Below are 25,769 nucleotides of genomic sequence, written 5' to 3'. Positions count from 1 at the left end.
TACGGGTTCGTGCCCCGGTCTGGGAGGATCCCATATGCTGCGGAGCGGCTGGGCCCGTGAGCCATGGCCGCTGAGCCTGCGCGTCCGGAGCCTGCGCGTCCGGAGCCTGTGCTCCGCAACGGGGGAGGCCACAACAGTGAGAGGCCCGCATACCGCAAAAAAAAAAAAAAAAAAAAAAAAAAAAAAAAAAAAAAAAAAATTCCATCCTCGTATCCTTTAGATTTTTCTAAAATCAAAATACTTTCTTATCTTTCCTTCATCCATATTACAGTTAAGGTGGTACTCAGTAGTAAAGGGACTAAAGGACAGACAATGCATAGGAAAATCCAGAATAGATCTCCTGGATATTTACTGAGGGTCTCTTATGTGCAAGAAACCATCAGATAAAAGAAATGCAAAATATACTCCCTGCCTTTAAGGAACTTAGCATTTTCTTTGTCAAAAACACACACTTATGAAAAATCAAATAAATTAGCAGTATATGACAAAGCACCAAATGTGTGGGCATTGACAATACATGGCATTGACAGTTTTAGAGACTAAAGTACTCATATTTTGTTTGGGGAGAGGTTCATGAAAACAACTGGACTGAACTAAACTTTGAAGGATTGTTAGGAAAAAAATGGCTGGGTAAGATAAGAACGAAAGATGTGTTCTGGTGCTGTGTTCCTCTAACCTAGCTTAAAATGACCTATGGGACTGGGTTCACCTACCTCCTCCCACACACATCCACCCACAAGCTAAGCTTTTAAACAATATTGCTTTTCTATGAAATGCTTAGAGGTAGTCAAAATCTTCTAAAGCCCTAGTCCCTAAAAGCATTCTTCTCTCTCTCTTTTTTTTTTTTTTTTTTTTTTTGGAGGTCAGTGAAGCAGTTTCCCCTGTCTATCCTATCAATTAGCAGAAACTGGCAGTACTTAGAAACACCATTACTTCCCATAAACACATTCACAAAATTAAACAAGTAATATCTAAGCATTCGTGCTCATGAAGATTAAGTGATTTTGAGTGTTGTGAAAACGGAAATCCCCACTGCAACACTCCTCTTTTAGATATGAGCAGAGGCATGTTTTGCAAGGTCAAAAGCAAATTAAGGGACAGAAAAAAGAACAAAGTCTCAGCACAGAAAAGGAAAAGCCAAGTTGAGTGATGGCGTCTGCATTCTCCACTGCATCATTTGCCATAAGGCCATCCTATCATAAGGAGGAACTGGTTCAAAGGAAGCCTTTGGGGCTACAAAGTCAGGGTTTCTCTCTGCACCTGCAGCAACCTTTAGAGCTGAAACAGTGAAAAACAGCAACATGAGTTGCTGAAAGACAGACTCTAAGATGAAAAGCAGCAACACAGAAGGAACCTGAGAACGTTCAGCATTTCAGCTAGATTAATGATTTGGGGGTCACTGCAGAACACAGGCTCTGGAAATGGAAAACCAAAAAATGAGGGGTGGGGAATCACGTTCAGGTCATCTGTCTTCCACAAATGGGAGAGACCAGGAGCATGCTGTGAGTGACCAGGAAATGCCATTGTGCAACTGCAGAGTCATCTCATTTGTAGTTTACAGATAGCTTTTGGTATATGGATATCAACTTCTAGAAAGAGTCAGAGATAAGCACCCAGGCTGTGCTCTCTGGAAATCACATAGATATAAGTATAATCACAGTGCCCCCAGGGACACTAATAATTAGAAGTTTGCTCTCTTCTCCTGCATACTCAGGGACAAGTTCACTCACATCCTTATGCGGCAGCCTTCCCGAGGACGGGTGTGGTCCATAATCCACCCATGTCTGCCCCATCAACCACTCTTTCCAGAAGTCTCCAAGACAAAGCTGCTTCTCTTCTAGGAGTGTTGAGGTTCCTGTGTACAAAGCTGGAGACCTGTAAAATCTTCAGGGGGTTAAACTGCAATGTCTCCAGTCCTTGCCACCCCCTCCTATGTATGAGAAGGAAGGGCCAGAGCACACCTTTCCACAGCACTGTGTCACACATTGTCACTAGGACGCTGACACAGCTAATACCCTTGAAGAGCACTGTTTTAGAAGATGCCAGGAGCTAGGTTCCTGCTTTCAAAGAGTAAGGTGACAAATATAATATAAGTGTGGAAAATGCAAATTTTTAAACTAGAAATACCAATGAGAAACAAGCTTCTTTATCACAGCCTTTAGCTCTATCAAAACAATAATATTTGTTTGTTAAGTACAAAATAGGAAGGCATACTGTGGTCTGAAGTCACTCTTTGCTACTGTAGCTCCAGGAGCCTGGGGCCTGAGTAAGAGCCGTGGTTTGACCACAGTGTGAGTACTTCTAAAGGAAGAATGCCCTTGTTTCACACTGTGCTACCCTGCCATCCCAGTCCCCTTCTCCCTGCCCTTTACCCTCTTCTTTAATCCTGTGGCAGAATCATGTTCTGGCTCCTACTTGCCTTTGATACAGATTCGGAACCACTCATTTATCCTTATCCTTCAAAACATTTATCCTTAAAGCTTCTGATAAAATTTATGAACTTCCTCAAACAATGTGTACTTGCTTTCAACTGAATGCAATTTTATCCCTTACTAAATTAAAAAGGAGAATCATTATTAATCAATCAATTAAAAAATAAGTCTTTATTGCATACCTACTATGTGCCTGGGAGAAATAACTATAAACATTCCATTGCAGAAAAGATCATGGGCAAAGTCATAGAGACCTGGGAGAAGAATTAACATGTCAAGTTCAGGAGAAAATGAGAACAGCCTCCCTGGAGGAAGCAAGCTGCTCAGACCAGAGACAGTGATAGGAGGAAAAGGGCCTTAAAAACCTTGAAAAGGAGTTTTTATGAGAGAAGGCCTGGACTGTGGAAACACACTCCTGGAAAGTAATTCTCCATACTTGTTCATCTCAGCTCTGAATCAAAAAATCCAGCATGTTTTTATCTTTCCATGAAAATCAATTAAGAAAGAGAGATGTATGCAGGACTTTCTCTCTCTCTCTCTCTCTGTCTCTCTCACACACACGCACACACACACTCACGCACGATATCATTACTTTTTCTTCTGCAGATAAGGCAACATCAGATTAGGTGTCTTGCTTAGGAAGCTATAGGGGAAAAGAGAGGCATAAAAAGAATAGAGATTCTTTATAGATAAAGAATGAGAGTTAAGAGAATGGGGGCAGTGAAGACAGAGAAGAAGGAATTTTCCTTCTCAAATAAGAAAAAGAAACAGAGGGTAAGAGAAGTTGAGGGTAATAAAAAACAGAATGGAAGACATCATAATGGGATCCTTAATTGAATTTGTGTCTACTCTCAGTCCTGCGCCTGCAGCTGAAGGAAACCCTTGGTAACTCACTCAACATGAAGCTACATGGTCATTTTGGCACAGAAGAAGCAGACGGCGATGAGTTTTCTCTCCCAGATTGCAGCTCTGCCTCAGGATGAAATTGTTCTGATCAACATTTCCCCATCTGGCAGGCAGGCGGCCAAAAGATTGGAGACCTGAAAATGGGTCACTGCGTTTTGACTCCCTGCAGCAGCCCATACATGTAATGTAATATTTACACAATTCAATCTAATATCCGTCATGCTGAGCACCATCCAATGGCAAATGTTATGTTTTTCATGAAAGAAATAAAAATAAAGGTGACTGCTATGGTAGTACCTGACTCCCAAGGCCTAAGCCTTTCACAAACGTTTTCATTTTAGCTTGATCTTGACTGATGAAAATAACTTTCCACTGTTTGAAAAGCTAAAAATACAGAGTTTAACTACTATCATTTACTTAGAAAAAGCAGCCTTATATAGTAACAACTTCTTCTAATTTAGAAGACAAGAGTGGGGGGTTGGGAGGAGGGACTGAAATGCTCATTAGCCTTCCCCAAAGGCCCTGGCACAGAGTTTTCCTGACTATTCAGAGATCAGCATCATATTTACTTACCAGGGACAATTTATTTTTCTTTTATATTTTCAAAGCACTTGAAATGATTCCTTCTCTTTGTGATGATTTCCATATGCTGTTTCCAATGAAAGGGCGATGGCTTACTGAGTGAGCATAAGGCCACATTCTGAAACCATTAGATGCCATCTCACAGGGAGAGATCCTGAGGACTGCAGAAGCCCTTCTTGTGAAACTGAGATCCGGATCTCAAAAGGCATTGCAAGGAAGACAGCAGATAGCCCTTCAATTTTATAAAGGTTGGTTAAATAAAATTAGAATAACCACAAATGTAATAGCAGTAATTTTTAAAAACCCTTGAATGTTTCCTGTGTGTTAAGTAATTTGCATGCTCAACTTCTAACCCTGAGAACAATCCTTGGAGCTAGGTGCTAACACTATCCCCATTTTATAAATGAGAGAACTGAAGCCCAGAGACTAATATGATTGAAAGAGTCAGAGTTTACTTGCTCTAAACAGAGCTCAACATAAATATAGGCAAATAATTCTTCATGGCTTGAGGTATTTTCCTTTTAAAAATCTGTACTCAGCAGAAATCAACACAACACTGTAAATCAACTATACTCCAATAAAAAAAATCTATACTATTTTTAAGCAGGACAATCCTTTTATTTGGCCTTGTAAAATGTATAACTTAAGAGTTTACTGCCTCAAGCTGATTAAACTGCATAACAAAGAAATCTTGATTTGTAATTGATACTTACAAACATTTTGTGAAATGTTGCATTTTATCAACAATGAAAAATTACCCTGGGTAAAAGAATCAACACAAATAGTTTATTTAGCTTTTGTGCTCTTAACTTTCATTTGATATCTGGAGTACAAGAGATTGGATTACCGCTTTTCTTAATTTCTGAAGAAAATAAATTTGTGTAGAAGACAGTTACTTCCTCCTCTAATTAAAATAGTAATAACAATGACAGACTCCTTTACTGCATGATTACTCTGTGTCAAGTATTATCTTAATATACAATCTTTTAAAAGTATCACAAGACATATTATTAACTGATTCCTTGGATCTCAGATTCCTCACCTGTAAAACTGGTGACATTTTTTATCTATAAAACCAGCAATTCCATTACATAGTATGCTATTTTACAGTTAAGGAAACTGAGGCTCAGAAAAATGTGTTTAAAACTACACGGTAAGTGGTAGCCAGCGTTAAAATGCTCGTATCCTTTCAATGGGTCAGTTTCCAAATAATATCTAAATAAGATCATCTCTTTTTTGAAGCAGAAATGAAATTAAGGCAAACTAGAAAATATATAAAATTCTTTGCTCTAGGTCTGACACTGAAGTCAAAATAAACAGGATCTATGTATCAAATTCTATTTGACACTCCTTAAATTCTTCTTCTCTCATTGGGAGAATCAATGTCAGAGGAAGAGGAAAGGTAAATAGAATTTTTAACCAAACATCTACATAAGAAGTGGTAGTAATAATTCATTTAAATAAAGTGTTCTAAAGACCGGCCAGTAGGCTGTTATATTATGAAAAACTGAAATGGATGAAGAGGAACTATGAAGAAAACAGCTCAAAGTCCTTCTCTAGGACCAGTATGTTAACCATCTAATGATGGGAACATAACCGCATGGTCAGGGTTCCCAGGAGAGAGTTTTTCATATTTATCACTGTGAAAGACTGGACTTCTTATAGCAATTTCTCATGGAAATGTGTGCCAGCTACACTGGCGTCTTCACAGTTCCTTGACTGTGCCAAGCATGCTTCTATCCCAGGGCTCTTGTACTTGTAGTGCCCTATGCCTGGAAGGCTTCTCCCACTATCTGCCAAGCCAACTGGAACTCCCATGGACTTTTATTTTCAACTAAAAAATGAGAAGGAGCTCTAACTAATGTTTAATCTACTTTCATATATGGATTGACACCAGTACCCTGGTCCAGTCTGGTCCAGATAGTTATGAGTTTCATATAGTACTTGAGGTGACACCACCGAACAGGGGACAGGAGCTCCTAACATGGCAGAGGGGAAAGAGGCCTCCTCATATGTTCATTGTCTTGCAATATGTTATGTTTTACGGTGCTTGATTAAATGAATTTCCATGTTATTATCTAGTTTTAACCCTCACAAAACGACACAAGTTTTAAAATATTCCTGAAAGGCAGCTATTGATTAAAGATAACACCTACATTTCAGGCACAAGAGAAAAAGATATATATTCCTTCAGAAACTCTTCATCAGCCATGTAGTGAGATTAAACACCATTACTGTTTAATCATATGTGACAGGTAGGTAAAATATTCAAAATTACCAAGAACACTATTTGGAATACGGATTTATATCCACTGTTGTTAGAGAGGAACTCTGCCTTATTGTGCTCTATGATATCAGCTAGTGTTAGTATGAAGTAGTCAGGACTAAGATATTTCATAACCAAGCATCCAGAGCATGAAAAATTTCCAGATTTGTTTTTTTTAACAGTGGTTGAAGTCAGGCAATACTCGATTTAAAACATTACAGAATTAAACCAAATGATAATGTTTAGAAAGCTTCTCATGGATGCATTTTTAAATGGTTAAAATAATACAATATGGCAACAAACCAAGATATATTTTTTATCAGCAAATATTGTTGAAGATGTAAAGAAAAGCCAGGAAATTGGTAGAAATAATATTAAACCAAACTACATGTTGGAGGAGTTTTGCTGTAAAGTTATATAAAAGAACATATGTTTCTGGTATATCCCAGCCTACAGTATTTTCTTGATTCTATTTCAACACTGAAATAGATGAAGAACTACTCCTTTGGAGAGCCGATAAGGAAAAATACTGGAGATAAGTTCTCAAAGTAAACGAATTCTTTAACTTAAAAAAAAAATCAATGTTTTATGGGAAAAATGTAAATAAAACCACTGATGAAGTAGCCGCATTAACAGAGATTAACAAAGAAAAGATTCTAGGGTAGGTTATGAAGTGCCTCACATAAAATTCATTCAGTACATTATTTGTAGGCAAGTTAAGTTGAAGAGAGAAGCAAAATAAATGGAAGACAAAAGTGCAAAAGTGCTGCAGGATGTCATCAATATGGTTAATTTTATAAAAACTCACATTTAATATATACTGGAATCTATAAAACATGTTGCAGCGATATCGGGAGTGCAGGGTGTCGTTCAGAGCATGCACTTTGGTGTCCAACTGGCCTCTGTCCTAGGCCTGCCTGGACCTGCTCTACAGCCTTAGTTATTCACCTAACTTCTCTAAGCCTCAGTTTTCTCATCTGTGAAAAAAAGGATAGTTAAGCCTACTGTGAATGATATAATACATAAAGCACTTAATTGTACAGAGATTTTTTTTAATGTTATGGTTATTTTGATGATATGATGGGGAGACTTTGAAGTATTTTTAGAAGTGGTATAACAGGTGATTTAGAACAATCTCTCTGGCAGCTCTCTGTATCATGAACCTGAGGAATGTGAAACCCAAAGCAGGGAGACAGTTAAAAGGCCAAGGTAGTTATCTAAGAGACAGCTAGTGAAGGCCCGAGCTGAAGGAGTGGTAGTAGGCACACCGAGCAGGAAGTGAGTGAGCTACTGAGAAGGTAAATTCAGTACCCCCAGTTTCCACCTCAGTGCATTGGTTTCATACCCCTTTAATGTGTCTTGAACTACATGGTAAAATTCTCAAGCATGGTCCTACTGCTAGAAAATCTTTGCTTCAGAAATAAAGTAGCATGCATATATACACTAATGTATATAAAATGGATAACTAATAAAAACCTGCTGTATAAAAAAATAAATAAAATTCAAAATAAATAAATAAATAATAAAGTAGCATGGAATTCCCTGGTGGTCCAGTGGTTGGGACTTGGCACTTTCACTGCCGTGGCCTGGGTTCAATCCCTGGTCAGGGAACTAAGATCCCGTAATCTGCAGAGCACGGCCAAAGACAAAAACAAATAATAATAATAATAATAAAATAGCATGTCATATTTGTTAAGAAGACATGGGAAATCTGATTAGAAAAAATTTTTTTAAATCTATCCTTCAGAAGACAGAATTATGAAAGTTTCTAGTCTGTTTCTATTTCATTTCCTAAATTATTTGTTCCAGAAACAAAAGTTTCAAATAGTGATCTGACACTAATTTAAATGAGTGAAAATATACTTAAAGTCAGAACAGAAGAAGGAGGTGTAGTTTATGGGACCACAAAAATCTTTCCTCCATGGTCTGTTGAGGTCTTTCTTTCCTTCTTAACTGGCTGTTCAAACTACACTAAACCCCAAAATGTGTGTAGGAGCTTAGAAGACAAACCCCTGAGCCAAACTGGGTGAACCCCAGGTCTGCCCCTACCTACCTGTGTGACCCAAGGAAGTCACTTAACCACTTTCTGCCTCTGTAATGGGGATCTTAAATGGGGGTAACCTCACAGGGTTCTCTCATTATATTTAAAAGGTGATCAAAGAATTGTCCAGCACCCAGTAAACATTAATATGAGTTTCTTAAAATTATCTCCAGAAGGCAATAAGATGTTGGGAGGAAAATTGTACTCTGAACATTATTATAGATTTCTTCTGGAAAAAATAATCTGTGTCCTAAAACGGTGAAATTCAAGCCAGGTAAGTTTTGATAAAGGAAGGAGTATTGCCTAAGTAGGATCAGATAGAACACAAACACATAGTTCTGTTCAGGAAAAGTCATCCACTACATAGTTTTTTTTTTTTTTTTTTTTTTTTTTTCGGTATGCGGGCCTCTCACTGTTGTGGCCTCTCCCGTTGCGGAGCACAGGCTCCGGACGCGCAGGCTCCGGACACGCAGGCTCAGCGGCCATGGCTCACGGGCCCAGCCGCTCCGCGGCATATGGGATCCTCCCAGACCGGGGCACGAACCCGTATCCCCTGCATCGGCAGGCGGACTCTCAACCACTGCGCCACCAGGGAGGCCCCACTACATAGTTTTACCAGTGCAGTACCCACATGGCTTCCAAAGAAAAGTGGAAAAGCTAGTCTTGGGTGAGTAAGATTATAAAAAACCAAAAACCAATGGATAGGAAAACTATTTGTTATATAATCAAGTGACACAATCTTTCATTTATAATGTTTCAAAGAGTAAATCCACCACGTTTTTTAGTACTTTATCTGAAACACACCAGATTTATACACAAGTTAAGGAAAACTACATCCAGACCATCATAACACAAAACTATATCTACTATCGCTGATGATCTGCCACATGCCAATGGATTTCACAAAGACTTTGAAGATACAGTTTGTTGAGAATGTGGCCATTTCTGCTTTTTAATAATAAGAAAAGAATGGTAAATAATTCAGAAAAATTAAGTGCCTCAGATAATTCAATACTGTAAATATGTTCTCACTGAGGTGGTCAAACAATGAAATATTCCCCAAAGAGCAAATGTTATATCTGTTTCTCAGATGAGCTTTTAACTTCATGAAGTTGTTTACTCTTTCAGATTATTTAATGAAGCTGATGTAGGAATTCTCCATTTCCTTTTACAATAACCTCATGGCATTTGGTTTCATCATGAATCTGTTAGAACAGACACAATAAACATTTTGGAGTCCATATATTTTTCAGGTTTATTTACAAGTAAACCAGTTCCCTTTCCAGGCTTGTCTCTCATTGCACAGTAGCTCAGAGATGCGTTTCCTGTAATCCTTACAGGAAGATTATAAAAACCCCTAATGGGCCCTCAGGCCCATTAAAAGAAGAAATCATTACAAATCCTTTTAAAGATCAAATCTTAGATTGGTGACATTCTATCTGATACAATTCTGTATCAAAGTCACTGCAATGTTCAGCATTACTAAATGATATCCTGTTCTCTTATCCAGGCTGATGCAGAGAGTGATATGATGCCCCTGCTAGAGGGAAGGAATTATATTTGACTTAAGGCTGTTTTATATAATATTTTTTTCAAATAATTTTTTTCAGAATCAGTTTTTTTATCTATAAACTGAGAATAATAAAACTTTGTCTACCCCACCAGTATCAAAGGAGATAATATATGTTAACACACTTAGACAATTGTAGGATAAACAAATGAAGTATTTGTAGCTAAATATATAAATTAGCTTATATTCCTGAATACATTAACTAACAGAGGGAGCTAAATTATTTTGGAAGCTGACCTGTCTTTTAAAACCATTACCATGAAAAATATGCAAATATTATCCAGTTAGGTATAATGTGTATGTCCCAATAATATTACATACTGACTTTTGGAATTTGCAGTATGAATTTATTTTTTAAAAAAACCAATCACCTTAATACCCAATAAAAGTTTAATACCCAATAAAAGTTCTGAGTACTTCTAACTTGAGAGTTCTAGCCTCTAATAGGTGTTCAAGAAATAGGTGTTCAAGAAACACCTCTTTAGACTTAACCAAAGGTATGCATCTACCTAATAATGAAATGCATCCCAGGTTATAAAGTACTGATTCACATTCAACAAAAGAAGAAGAAAAGGAAAAAGAAAAAGCTATTAAGCTCAAAGTCAGATTTTCATGCATTCTACCTGGAAACAATAGCTTCAACATGATCAATGGAAGTCACATGAGTTGGTGATAAGTTTTCAATCTAACACACATCAAGTACGTGTGTTTGATAATATGAACTTGTATGATGGAACTAATGTTTTTGAGGAGTGCCTATCATTCTGTTATAAATGTGAAACTATTTTATTTCTTCCAGTAACTGCTTTGACTACTATTATAAAACCAAATCCCTCCCTTAATAATACTTTGGTCAGATCCCCTGCATCTCTGGTGGCTTTTGGTTATTAAAACGGTCTAGTCCGATTACAGCTTTGATCTAACATCTAACTCTAATCTCTCTCCCTAAGCACGGTGGCTGGCTTGTGGCTCCAGGGCTTGGCAAGAGGAGGAAAGTGCTGTCTGCTCTTTACCAGCCTCCCACCCACTCCTCCCAGGTTGAAGGCAGGAAGGAAGACTGGAGAAGGAGGGAGAAGGTAGATCTATTTATTCATAACTGAATGAGGTGGCATTTCTCTCTTTCTTGGTTTTTGTGCTTCTCTGGTTAATGTTGAGTGGCCATCACTGTCCTCTCTGAAGCTGGTGTCCAAATGCTGGGACACTTGTGTGGTTCCTTCTAGGAGCCCTGGAGGGCTTTGCCCTGCATAGTTCCCTAACACAGGAAATAGGGCTCCTGTCCAGCACTTCTCTATCCCTTCCAAGCCCCCAATGCCAGCTTGTTCCTGCCAGCCCCTGGCTAAGAGCTTGGCCTTTCTGGGTAGGCCAAGCAAGATGGCTCAAGTCCTGCCAATGACTTTCTGTGATATGTGTTCATCCATGGGAAATGCAAGGATCCTTGCCTTACTAAATGGACAGGTTCCTATTCATTCTCTCTCTGTTTTTCTTTTTCTCTCTCCTTTTCCCTCCTGCATCTTTCTCCAGTTTTATTCTCCCACCTTCCTCTCTCTACCCCCATCCCACTGTTCACATAGGCACTAGGCAGGCCAGCAACTGCATTGACAAAGAAGACATCCTACCAGGGATGCAGCTGGAACATTTCCTGGCATATCACAAGGGCCTGATAAATGTGAGCTACATATGGACTGTGTCTAGATAATGGCAAGTTTCATGCATAGTCATAGTCATTATTTTATCTCATTGTCCTTCAACAAGTGATCTGTCTTAAAACATGCAATTCTAAAATAAAAATTTTATGTAACATCTGCTTAATAGATTTAGCTAGTGTGCACGGATTTCTATAAGCATAGCTATTTTTAGAATTTCTAAAAAGTGCTCAAAAAATCAATAAATATTAAGTGATCAGTCATATTTACTAATAAAGATGTTCCTAGGTTTCCATTTGTAGTAAGGAGCATTTATCCTGAAATACACATATTTAAACATCAAAATCTTTCCTATTTTTCCCTTTAGAAATAGCTATGTTTCTTGAATTATTCTATCTGAAACATTTTAGATACCTCACTAATGTCACTAAGGGATATGAATTATGTATTTGAATGTACTTTGCCTAAATACTTTTATTCAAACGTTTAAAGAGAGGATATACAATAATAGATGAGAATCATTAAATCCACCTTGCCTCATAAAATGGATGATTGTAATTTGTCATCTAAATTTTAATAAAGTTATTTGAAACTGAATTAAAATTCATTTTAATAAGTACCATAGTGGTCTATACTTTTGAAGAAAGCTTCCATTTCTTTTTTTAAAGTAAATTTATTTATTTATTTTTGGCTGCATTGGGTCTTCATTGCTGTGTGCGGGCTTTCTCTAGTTGTGGCGGGGGGCTATTCTTCGCTGAGGTGCATGGACTTCTCATTGTGGTGGCTTCTCTTGTTGCGGAGCAGGGGCTCTAGGCGCGCGGGCTTAAGTAGTTGTGGCTCACGGGCTCTAGAGCGCAGGCTCAGTAGTTGTGGCGCGGCGGGCTTAGTTACTCCGCGGCATGTGGGATCTTCCCGGACCAGGGCTCGAACCCGTGTTCCCTGTATTGGCAGGCGGATTCTTAACCACTGCACCACCAGGGAAGTCCCCCATTTCTAACCATTAAAACATGTAAAGAATAAACAGTCTAAACATTTTTTGTTCATTATTCTCAAAATGTGAGTTATTTCTGAATCATTCATAAGATTTGTTTGCAAAACAAAAATTTCTCCCCATTTCTTTATGTGGAGGTTTTCCAAAGCGATTTTCCAAGAGTATGTCCAGGGACATAGCCATGTAAGTAGATGTTCCAAATAAGAGAGTTTTGTAAAATAAAAGTGCTAACATTCTTTTCATAAGGACATCTGCACAGACACAATGGGGTTTTGTGTTGTAATTATGTCTGAATAAATTTGTTTCTGTGGATGATGTCTTGGAAATATACCTTGCAAGAATACTGTTTTATGACTCTGTATTAGAAATGTTTGCTTCTCACCACATATATTTAGAACATAAACTAAAAGATATATAAACATTTAAAAACCAGGGCAATGTTATTGATTATTTAGGGCCTTTTAGAAGTTCAATTTATCTTGAAAACAAAGCAGAATTTTATGGCCTTGAGCTTCAATGTCAATGAAAATTTTTATTATTAATATTTCTGTTAGTGATCTTTAAAAGTTGGGGTTCACCTACAGTTCAGCCAGTGAGCCAAATAACTAAAAAACATTTGAACATCTTTCAAAAATGACTAAACATGTCACTAGAAGGATATTTACTGGGCATTATAAAGCTATTACATTTCTGATCATTCTTAATAATATTAGAATTACTTTTTCTAAAAATATTAGACTAGTTTTTCTTTTGCTATTTCAGCTTGCTAGGTTTTCATTCTATATAGAATTAGTGAAAATCTAAACACTAGATATTTACAACGAGCCAAAAATTTGTTGTTACCTAAGAGCTAAATTTGTTGTTATCTAAAATTTGTTGTTATCAAAGAGCTGCTTTGTAGCATAAGGGGCATGATTTAAGGGGCATGATTTAAGCACTGTGTGAAAATCTCTTTTTTTAAAAAATAATCTCTTCAGTTTCCAAACTATTCTTTTGCATGTTCTTCAAAACTGTGAGCATTTTGTTTGCCAGCAACCATCCCCTACTCAGTCTTTCTGTCTCTTTTCTCTTCATCCTCCTACTTGGAGGTAACTTGGCTCTAATAAGTTTTCACCAGTCCTTGGAAAAGAAGAAAATCTATGCCAAGCAACATACACTTCACCTTGATCTCAATGAGAGACCTTTAATAGAATTGAGTTGACTTAATGTTTTGAGTGAAAAACAGTGATTCCAGTGAGGCCATGGCCTTGATAACGTAGAAATTGACAAGCACTTTGTTCCAAGGGTTTTGGGGAACAAATAATGCTAGTAATAAGAAATTAAATATAATAAGTTTTAATTAAATATAAAACCAGACCAAGAAAAGTGGGCATTGCCATAGAAATTTAGAAATTATACCTTCTTTAGAAGGCTCTCTGGTCACTTTTATATGTGGGAAAAAACTATAGATTATCGTCTCTCTCTCTCTCTCTCTCTCTCCCTCTCTCTCTTTTACACACACATACACACACACAATAATTAAGGCAAACATCCAGGTTTTTTCATAATGATATTTTAAAATCAGTAACTTTATAGCAACACAAAATTAAAGCAAACATCCCTATGCTTTAATATAATGATCTTTTTAAAACCAAAAATATACTTCCTGGGTATTTTAGGAAAGATAAGGGGAGAGCAGGACTAAATTTCTTGACCCTCATACAGACTAATAGCCTCTTTGAATCCTGGTAATAGAGATGCTATCAGCAGAGGAATGCCTCCAAAACACCCTTCACTAGCAATTTGCTTCAGTTCTTCAAAAAATCACACAGTGGTTCCACTTTGGAATAAACACATCAAGAAGTCAGGAGAACCCATTCTATTCTGTAGGTCTGGCTATGAAAGAGCCACCAGGAATCACAGCTTCTAGCCACTCCTGTCCCATTTTAACTGGTAGGCAAATGATTCTAAAACTGTATACTAATAGGGCTGTAGAAAACTCGAGCAACATAGAACCTCACTAATGGTAAAGTCCAGTTTCCACCGTACTTCTCTCCCTTCCCACCCCACTCAAAATCTTTGTCTCTCTCTACCTCTACACACACACGCAAACACACACACATCAGATGAATCAGGAAGGGTGATCTGTCTCAGGCCCGGCTGCAAGTTAGATCAGAGCTGGAATTAGGACCCAAATCTCAGTAACAGGAGCCAGCCGACGGCTATTCTAGACCCGGGACAAATCCACTTCAGCCTCATGAATTCTACGTACGCTGAATTAGACATTAATATTTTGTCTGATGTTGCCTGCCATTGACTCCTAAAGAAACACAGTGAAACCAACCACCTTTCCGTACCCTTTAATCACTCTGCCAGTTCCAAGCCGAAGACCAAAGACCGGAGGCAAGTTAGTTAACCTCTCAGGGTTCTTTCCTCATCTAAAGTTAGCGGATTGAAGTGGGAATCTCTGAGAAACTTTTCAATTCTAAAAATTTCTGCTTTCTCCTGTTTTTTTTTTTTTTTTTTTTTTTTTTTTTGATTTTTTTGCGGTATGTGGGCCTCTCACTGTTGTGGCCTCTCCCATTGCGGAGCACAGGCTCCGGATGCGCAGGCCCAGCGGCCATGGCTCACGGGCCCAGCCGCTCCGCGGCATATGGGATCCTCCCAGACCGGGGCACGAACCCGTATCCCCTGCATCGGCAGGCGGACTCTTAACCACTGCGCCACCAGGGAGGCCCTGCTTTCTCCTGTTTTATGCTTCATTCCTGATGTTTGAAATTTTCACTAGGTGGCAGGCTTCCACCATCGCATTATGAAAGGATTTTCCTATGGGAGCCTGGGTGCAGAAAATTTCAAAGAAACTCCTTTTTTCACAGTGAACATTAAGAAAAAAAAAAAAAGCCAAAGGGAAAGAAGAATAACTACAAAGGCCAGTGGTCCATATGTTTCATAAGGATCTAGATACATTTTTAATGTAAGTATACAACAGGAAATTAATCAAACGTTCTTTCCTATAGTACATCAATTTAGTATTACAATCAGGTGAAAGTCTGCTTATTTTCATGTATTTTAAAATTTGTTTTAGCTGAATCACAATTAGACAATATCAGATCCCCTCAAGCAAACTGGTAAGCATATTGAGCTAAGAAAAAAGCAATCTAATGGAAACAAAAACATCTAAAATATTTTAAATCATTATTAGATGCATTTCAAAGTTACCTCTAAGTTACTTAAAATATACTTCCAGTGTCTTTGAATTTTATTTTGAGCATTTAACCAGACGAATGCACATGATAGAGCAGAGTACTTGGATTTTTGCATTTATTAGCCAAATCCTTAAAAGGGTATTCTTTCCAATAGATTTTATGGCATCTTCATCATATTTTTTTAAATTATTGCCCCAAATTGGGCTTCTCATAAATGCTGTATAATAAATGTCATTACCAATACTTTATGAGGCCCCAAAATAGCCAAGCCAATTGGTTATGCTGAGCTGAGCACTTCTCCTCGGCCAGAGCCAAGTAAAGTGACATGAAACAATAACAACTGTAGATTCTAATATTGCCTGGAAGAAACGTTCCCAAGTGTCTTGCTGGATGCCGGAGAAGAAGCTAATTACGTAGGCTTTTGTTCAGCTGATAAAATGTGGTACGCTTTCTTCCCCATTAATGGCTGATTAATTACATATGTGCTATATGTTACTCTCCAAAGTTTCTTTGGTAAAAACAAAAACAAAAAACAAAACAAAAAACCCACACCCTAGAAAGATTCAATGTCAGCATCAAAATCAAACTAATATAGAGACTTCTGGATCAGAACTTGAAAAACCATCAACAGGTTGCTTTCATTCCTTCCTTCCCAGCCCAAAACCGTGATAACCCATCCTTGATGGTCCTACCTTAGCAACTTGTAAGGGCTGCTGCTGCTCCTTGCCACCTTGCAATCTGAACCCCCAGGGCGCCCCTCCGGTCATGGAAATGCAGATAAAATCCCCGGTGCCCATTTTCTTCTTTTAGCTGGGTAACATGAAGAGCTTGAAAAGACAGACGAAGCCTGGGTGCGGTTGAGGCTGTGCCGTGAGCTTCGGGCTCCCGCTAGGGAGGCAGGACTGGGGCGCGCAGAGCCTCCGCCGCAGCAGCCGCTGCTGCCCCGGCCGCCGCTTCGAATTTGCGCTGCTAATGGGATCCTTCACAAGGCAGCAGAGGCGCTAGAGGCATCAAGCACACAGCCCACTCTTGCGTCACGCTCCTTTGCTCAGCCCACCTTCAGGAACGGAAAGAGCCTCACACAGAGGAGAATGTCCCCCATCTGGGGCAAGATGCGGGGCGGGGAGGGGAACAAAAGTTCTCTAGCTCTAACTAGAGAACCCAACCCTTAAAAGAAAGGATAATAGGAAAACTTTCGTTGAATAATTCTATAAATAGTAGAGGACAGATGAAGGTTTTAATCTCCAGGCCGCAAGTGACATCCTAAAATATGAGCTCTGAGAAGTGAACTACTAGAGGATTAGATTCTCTCAAATAAATGTTTTGAGAATTACCACATTGATGATTGAAACAGATAAAAAGAAGTTTCAGTGGGTTAAATTATTATTTTTCTTAGCTTTTGCTGTCTGTAGCCTGCAGAACTAATCTGAAGGAAATAAAAGAAAGAAGAGGAAACAAAAGAAAGCAAAACATTTATTTTTAAAAGACAAAAACCTTTTACTCTGAAAAGTGCTTTTCTGAACTGGTACTTACATAGTTCAGAAGGAGGAGGAGAGAGACAGATAGAAAGAGAGAGGGAGAGACTATTTCCCCCTGGAAGCTACATTTTATAACTACATCAATTGCCTGGTTTGGAGTATTTTAAATTTAAATAAGTGTTTCATTTTCTTCCTTCTTCAACAGGAAGGAAACTTCTTAAACCTGAATAGTCAGCCAACTGAATACGATGTCACCAACAAGTTTCTTATTTTTAGCCTTTCATCTAGTGTTCTGAGTCTGGGTGGTCCAATATAAAAGTTGATTTTATATGTGGCCCAAAATAGTTTAACGTTTTAAATCTGAATATGACCTACCCAAAATTGCACAAATGGAACATTTTGATTTTCCCATAATACTTTTATTTTCCATGACATTCATCCACATAAAAACACACTAAATAAAGAAGAGCCTGGGAAAGTTAGTTTGTGTTACATGTGGCACCAGACCAGTGACTTCCAGACTCTGCCTGTTTCAGTACTAGGAAGCATCATACAAGAAACATTTATACAGCCCTGCTCCCAGAACCCAAATGTGTCACATGATTTTATTTGTGCCTCATCACTGGAGTAAGAAAGACCATGTAATCAGAGACTGGTGGCTCCAGAAGAGACCCTCTGAATGTCATGAAGACCAGATTCTCATCCCAAGTTTTCTTCTCTTCAGAAAGGTGAATTGACTTTAACCAAAAATCTTTCTTTGAAAAAAAGAATTTTACAAGTGACATCCTAAAATATGAACTCTGAGAACAAAAGAAAAAGAAAAGAACTTTTTACATTTGTTCGTTCTGCTTTCTCCTGTCCCTTCCACTCCTCACCCACTCCAGTCTAGCTTCTGTCCCCACAAAAGGAAAAGCTCTCAGCAAGGTCACTTATTACCTTCTTGCTTTTGTGTAGCCCTTAATATTATTGACCACATCCTCCTTAATTGTTTTCTCTCTTAGGTTTCCAGGACACAGCATGCTCTTGGCTCTGCTCTTGCCTCTCTAACCACTCTTGCCTTTGGCAGTTCTTGGCCTCTACTCATCCATTAAATGTTGGTGTTCTGTGCCAGGGCTATGTCCTGGTCCTCATCTTTTCTCACTGTAGACCCTTTCTACGTGTTCTCTCATTCACCCCACAGAATTTAACTTCCTCCCTCAATCCCAGATATCTTTCGTTAACTCCAGGCCAGTATATCTAACTGCCTATTTCTTTTTTTTTTTTTTTTTTTTTTTTGCGGTATGCGGGCCTCTCACTGTTGTGGCCTCCCCCGTTGCGGAGCACAGGCTCCGGACGCGCAGGCTCCGGACGCGCAGGCTCAGCGGCCATGGCTCACGGGCCCAGCCGCTCCGCGGCATATGGGATCCTCCCAGACCGGGGCACGAACCCGTATCCCCTGCATCGGCAGGCGGACTCTCAACCACTTGCGCCACCAGGGAGGCCCTAACTGCCTATTTCTATGTGAATATATCAAGACACCTAAAACTCAATATATTCAAAACCAAGTTCATTATTTCTTCCCAAACTTCTGTCTTCTCCTCCTATGTTCCCCATCTCAGGAAAATTGACTAACCCATTACCTTTCTCTTATGCATGGTTCCCTTCAACCCTGACTTAAATGCAAACGTGACACTGGAGACTAGAACTGGGGCAGCCATATTGTGACCATGAGATAAAACCAAGAATAACAGCAAAGACTCTAGTTCTGACTGAATTAATGCCAATAGCTATCCACCTCCAGTTCTCTTATTGTGCAAGAAAAATAACCCATACTTTTTAAAACTGCTGTAGGTCTAGTTTATTGTTACTTGCAGCCAGCACGCTCCTGACTGCTGCACTCAATGAATAGCTTCTCCTTCCAACCAGTTCTTTCAGGCAGTGAAACAGGAACTGATATATTGCTATACTTTATTAAAGATTTATTCTCTGTTAGGAACTTGCCATATAGTATTTTATAATATTTCTTTGTATATTTATCCTCAAAGGAGCCATTCTAGGTAGTTATCAGTGTCTCCCTTTTGCTGGTAATTAACTCAGGCTTGGATGCTAAGTGCAGAGTCAGGATCTGAACCTTTGCTTGTCTGAATTAAAAATATCTGTTCAGGGCCACTGCAGTGAGAAGCCCTAGCACTGCAATGAAGAGTAGCCCCCACTCACCGAAACTAGAGAAAGCCCATGCCAGGAACAAAGACCCAATGCAGCCAAAAATAAATAAAAATAAAATAAATAAATTTATTTTTTTAAAAAAGGAAAAGTGCCTCCCCCTTTGGGGCAGAAATGTTAATGTGCCATTTTAAACCAAAAAAAAAAAAAAAATCTGTTCTTATTGCTATCCTATCTCCAAGCCTTATGTTTTTCCTTATGCTCATCTCATGCTTCCAATTACTTATTAAGACATATGGATCCAACTTCTAAATAGATGGCAAATTTGCCCCTTCATCCCATTTTCACTGGTATGATTACTTCTATCTCTGTGCTGGATTGCAACAGTCTCCTAACTAATCTCTCTGTCCCAGCCTCGTTTCTACCCTCAATTCACTTTTCACTCTAATAGCCAGTGTGAAATTTCTGAAATGCAGTATCTACCTTGTTTTCTCTCTGTTGAAAGGCTTCAAGGTTTCTCAGAAAAGTCAAAGCTCCTTTGCATAGATAACATTTTCTCCCTCCCATTCCTCACTTCTCCCACCTCATCTCTCACCTTGAATTTTATGATTCAGACAAACAGAACTACATTTAGTTTCTCTAACTTGCTTTGTTTTTCCATCTGCAAAGGCATTCTTCCAAGCTATCTAGTCCTCACCCACACACAGATCACCTGATAATTCCTGCTCATCCTTCTGGCTTCGGATTTAGATATCATATTCTCCAGGAAGCTTTTCCTAACCTTCCCACTCAATGTCCAGGTGAGGCGCTCCCTCTATGTGCTACCATCACTCTGTATTTTTCCCTCTCATCCTAATGGTCTCTTAAAATGAATCCTTCACTAGATTATTTGCCTGTGAGTTTAGGGGTCATTTCTGACTTTTTGAGAATTGTATCCCCAAGTCTAATACAGTTCTTTTTTTCTTTCTTTTTTTAACTTTTTTGGCTGTGTTGGGTTTTCGTTTCTGTGTGAGGGCTTTCTCTAGTTGCGGCAAGCGGGGGCCACTCTTCATCGCGTTGCGCGGGTCTCTTACTATCGTGGCCTCTCTTGTTGCGGAGCACAGGCTCCAGACGCGCAGGCTCAGTAGTTGTGGCTCACGGGCCTAGTTGCTCCGCAGCATGTGGGATCTTCCCAGGCCAGGGCTCGAACCCATGTCCCCTGCATTGGCAAGCAGACTCTCAACCACTGCGCCACCAGGGAAGCCCCTAATACAGTTCTTGACCCTTAACTGATGATCCATTAATATGAGTACAATGAAAAAATAAATAGGATTTCCCAGAATAAAGGCATAGAAAAGAGAGCCAGAGAGTTTTCTTTCTCTCCACTTCATTTGACTTGGAAAAACCTGAAATAGATCAAAAGTTTTGAATTATACCACTTAGAGACCATGTGAGGTAGGTAATTGTTGCCTCCTCACATTTTGCCTCTTCCCCATTGGTAGCTTTTTTTTTTTTTTAATTTTTCTCTGCATTGGGTCTTTGTTGCTGCGCGCCAGCTTTCTCTAGTTGCGGCGAGCGGGGGCTACTCTTGGTTGTGGTGCACGGGCTTCTCATTGCGGTGGCTTCTCTTGTTGTGGAGCACGGGCTCTAGGCGCGTGGGCTTCAGTAGTTGTGGCTTGCGGGCTCTAGAGCGCAGGCTCAGTAGTTGTGGCGCACGGGCTTAGTTGCTCCGTGGCATGTGGGATCTTCCTGGACCAGGGCTTGAACCCGTGTCCCCTGCATTGGCAGGCGGATTCTTAACCACTGTGCCACCAGGGAAGCCCTGTTGGTAGCTATTAAGTAGGTAAAATTGATCTTCCCACCCCAGCAGCATGGATGATCTAAATAATCAGAGTACTTTTTCCTCCTTAACATAGAGATTAGTTCAGGAATGGGTACAAACCTAGGCCTAAGTCAAGGACATTCCTCTGGTCCAAGTGATCAATTCGCATAAGGTCCAGCCACAGGGAAGCTCAAGACTTTTCCAGGTAGCTGTCAGGGGCAATATCCTCCCCCCATAGATATTGATAGCAGTGGGGGAAGCCAGTGTAAGGATGAAACCACCACAAGGTGGTAGTGGGAGAGTCCTCCATGGGTGTCTAGGCTCCTATATGTCTTTCTAGGGGTGTCAGAATTCAAGATCCTAATGCTTCTTTTCCTGAGCTATTTCTCAGGGTTGTGTTTGCAGCAAGCAATCTTGAGAAATTTGGTAATTTCTCAACCTGGGACAAGGAGCAAGTTTGTTAGCTGATTGTTAGCCAAAAACAAAATAAAAGCAATGGACTTATTAACTTTAGCATTCCTTAGCTGTTATGCAAACCCACTGTGTGTGTAGCATCCATCTGGGTCATATCATGTCAACCCTGTGGAGTCTGAGGCAAGGTTAACCAGTGTAAACATGCTGATGTTCATGCTGCTTGCTGCACCCTGAGTAATAAACCTCTTTGTCTCTACCCAAGAGTCTCACATCTGCTTTCAGCATCCATGAAACAGTAACAGGGTAACTTAGTAGTTTGAAAGAGGATGCAATTAAATCCCAGACCCAGTGGGGTGAAACTTAGACACTAGTAGAGAAATGGAACCAGGGCCCTGGTCAAAAAGCACATAAGCCTGCTCTTTATTTTATTTGGGATTTAAGAATCACATCAAGAGAAAAAGAAATATTTTCTTAAGGGAAAAAACTGTGACTTAAGTGGTTTTGAAAATGATCTTCTTAGACTAACTCTACTTCTGTGCCACTTAAATGATTTAACACTATATCAGATGCTCTGTTTTACACTACCATTCATTCATTCGTTCATTCATTTGATTTTTCATTCAGCTAATAATATTTATACTATCTTTCCCAATTTTGACACCACATTAAGATTTCTGAGCCTAACATGAACTGTCAAGGCATATTATGAAGCAAAAATATTCCATTAGGAATTACTTATTCTGCAATAGTTTCACATTGGCCACCCATGCCTAGCTCGTGCCTCTTTTTTACTTTTCTAATTTTGAGTTTTTCACTCAAAAATATCATTACTTTCCATTTTGAGCTAATGTCTATGAGCTCTTTCTAATTATTAAAAAACCTAGATGTTATTCTTCAGTATGAATAACATAGTAATATATTAAAGTTTGGAGAAAAATAAAGCATCACAGCAAAAAGAAGATACATTTCTTTTGGTTCCTGATCACAATTCCAATGTGGGTCTGGGGAGAGGGACCACTCCACAGCACCACCAAACAAATCTCAGGATGCCAGCAGGTGTCCAAGAATTCAACTAAATCCTGACACTATCTACCAGGAGATAAGGGCTCAGTCCCACAGGACTGCCTCCCACCCCCACTCACACACCCTGCAGACATGAGCTGCAATCCTAGGGTATCACTTGTGCTTTTGACCAACTGACTATAGATCAGAGGTTCCAAAGACTCCCCTCCTTGGGTGGATTAATTTGCCAGAGCAGCTCACAGAACTCAGGGAAGTGCTTACTTACATTTACCAGTTTATTAAAGGATATGATAAAGAATACAGATGAACATTCAGAGGGAAGAGATGGGTAGGGAAGAGAAGGTGTGTGGGAAGGGGTATGGGGCTCTCATGGCCTGTCCAAGGGCACCACTCTCCCAGCACCTCTATGTGTTCACCAACCCAGAAGCTCTCTGAGCCCCATCCTTTTGGAATTTTATGGAGGGTTCATCACATAGACGTGATCAGTCATTAACTCCATTTTCAGCTCTTCTCCCTTCTCAAGAGAATGTGGGGTGTGGCTGAGAATTCCAAGCTTCTAATCATGGCTTGGTCTTTCTGGTGACCAGCCCTCACTCAGGAGCCATCCAGGAGCTCACCCAGAGTCACCTCATTAGAACAAAGGCACTTCTATCACCCAGGAGATTACAAGGGTTTTAGGAGCTCTGTGTCAGGAACTGGAAGCAAAGACTAATATATATTTTTTATTATCTCACAACATTATTGTAAAATTATGTGAAATTTAGAATGACCAAAACTGAAAAAATGCACCATGATTTCAGTATTTAAACCAAGCTTAAGTTTTCTTTCCTTTTGGGCCACCAAAACTTGGTGCTTATTAAAAGGACTTAAAAAAAATGTAGCAGGCCTCTTGCAACATTATCTAATATATTTATGTGAGTTAAATTTGAATGAATCACCAAATGAAACCACATGGATTAAAGTCCTTGTAGGATAAATACATATTAAAAGTTTCATTTTCAAAAAGCATACTTTATAAAAGTGGCGTGTGTGTATGTATGTGCCTGTGTGTTCACATGTGTGTGTACTTTAGGACAATGAACAGGGAGTTAAATCAACATATTAGAAAAAATAGTTTTAGGCATCTGATTTTTCCAAAACACTGGAGGGCATTTGTCTCTGATGTCAAGGAATGAAATACAATGCTATGACTCATGATGTCTGCTGACTATATCGTTTTGCTACTTTATGTTTTTGCTAATAAATATTTCATTTTTTTGCATTTCAGATAGTACTGGATTATCTGAAACATCAGAAAAAGTAAAGATAATTTAAGGAAAAATATAAGGTAATGTCAATGAATTATCAAAGATGAGATTTACCTGATAGCTTTTATATTTTTAAACAAACAAAACCATTTTTCCATAGGTACAATCATAATTTGGAACTGTCACTAAATTATACCCTCCAAAATCAGTGTTAAAATTTGGAGCTTTGAAACAACGCATTTTGTTATTGTCTTATTTTTCTCCCTGCAAAAAATGACTGACAACAATTAGACATAAGATTGTATATACGAGAAGAAATGAATATCCCAGACAAAGACAACAAGAGGCAACATGCTGGTTGGAATTAGTTACAGATATCAGAACTTTTTTCTGTGTTAAAAAATAAATATACAGATAATTGATACGATGGATAAATATTTGTGAACTCATATTTAACAGTTATGCAACTCTGACTATTGGAGAATCACTAATTCATCATCTGCTGACCCCGCTAGGGCCTGCTGCCACTCGAGTATTTGTGTTGTTTCCTGGAATGCACATGAGTGAAATGCCATGCGAGCAGGTGGTGTTGGGCTCTGCGGCATTCCAGTGAAGGCGATAAGGAGTTGTGTGAAAGAAGACACCCCCAGGCCCTGCTGAAAGCATTTTTCCTGTGCATCTACGTGCCCGCTCTTGCTTTGAGGCTGAATGTGGTTTGGGGAGAAACCAGCACTGTTGCTACTGCTGGTGATTTAAAGTTCCATCACGGAGGCTTGCAGAGCTAAAGAATGCACACTAACAACTCCTACTTTTTTTTTTTTTTTTGCGGTACGCGACGCTCAGGCTCAGTGGCCATGGCTCACGGGCCCAGCCGCTCTGCGGTATGTGGGATCTTCCCAGACCGGGGCACGAACCTGTGTTCCCTGCATCGGCAGGCGGACTCTCAACCACTGCGCCACCAGGGAAGCCCAACAACTCCTACTTTTACACAAACCCCAGAGTGGCTGCCTTGCCCAACCTTACAGCATCAGGGAGTATATCAGTTTGCTAGGCCTCCATTGCAAAGTACCACAGACTGGATGGCTTCAAGAACAGAAATTTATTTTCCCACAACTTTGGAGGCTAGAAGTCTGAGATCAAGGTGTCAGCAGAGCCTTCTGAGGCCTGTCCCCTTGACTTGTAGATGGCTGTCTTCTCTAAGCGTCTTTACATGGCCTTCTCTCTGTACCTGTCTGTATCCTAATCTCCCCTTCTTATAAGGATGCCAAGCATTGGATGAAGACCACTCCAATGACCTCATTAGGCCGAATTACCTGTAAAGCCCCTATCTCCAAATACAGTCATGAATTTGGGGGGATAAAATTTAGCCCATAACAGAGAGCCACAGCATACAGTCAGCCAAACTGCCTGTTAGTTTCCTTTCCAATATACAAGAATATATAAAATGGAGGTGACAGGATCACTTTTGAGATTTTGATAATTTTCTTTGTTCTTCAGATTTCCCACTTTCTTCCTATTCCAAGAAAGTAGTCAGACCCTTACAATTTCCTTAACTCAAGGATTTTTCTGAGCAGAAACAGAAGGTGGTAACCGTGATTCTCAGTTTTATAAGGTCTAAACACCATGAAATGATTTTGCAAGGTGTCCCAGAGCAGTGCCTTTGAGAAAAGCAAGGGAGGGGCTTAGTTCAGACTACGAGGGACTAGTGGTCGGTAGACCACCATGCTGCTGTCAGGGAAAGAATGGCAAGGCCTCAGGGGAAAGGGCTGCAGGGTCTTTAGAGGGAGGCCAAACACCAAAAGCAGGGCTCCCAATCCCTGTCAACCTTCCTCAGCCACATGCATGTCATGGAAGCTGCAGTTAGGACCTGACTGCTGGCCGAGACCATGGACAGTTCAGTGACCAGTGAGGGCAATGACTGATGACCTGCTCCTCTGTTGAATTCTAATACCTTTGCAAACCCCAGGGAGGAAGGGGCCCTAACCATACCTGAGATTGGCTTTCAGCCAGCACAGTGAAATGGGGGACTAGAGTTGGAGTAACTTGAT

At 39.6% G+C, this 25,769-nt stretch overlaps 1 protein-coding gene across 2 annotated transcripts in view; it reads right to left on the bottom strand.

Annotated features, from left to right (window-relative positions):
• SYNPO2 (synaptopodin 2) overlaps positions 1 to 16,428 on the bottom strand; it is a 169,264-nt gene extending 152,836 nt beyond the window's left edge. For both annotated transcript variants that reach the window (XM_060105377.1, XM_060105388.1), the window contains exon 1: positions 16,309 to 16,428. In XM_060105377.1, coding sequence (XP_059961360.1) covers positions 16,309 to 16,413 — 105 coding nt within the window. In that variant the 5' untranslated portion in view covers positions 16,414 to 16,428. The remainder of the gene's footprint in view (positions 1 to 16,308) is intronic.
• Between the last annotated feature and the right edge of the window lie 9,341 nt (positions 16,429 to 25,769).

This window comes from Mesoplodon densirostris, chromosome 1, assembly GCF_025265405.1.
Source record: "Mesoplodon densirostris isolate mMesDen1 chromosome 1, mMesDen1 primary haplotype, whole genome shotgun sequence".
Lineage (NCBI taxonomy): Eukaryota > Metazoa > Chordata > Mammalia > Artiodactyla > Ziphiidae > Mesoplodon > Mesoplodon densirostris.
Note: the sequence above shows the minus strand (reverse complement) of the source record. Positions and strands in the feature narration are given on the sequence as shown.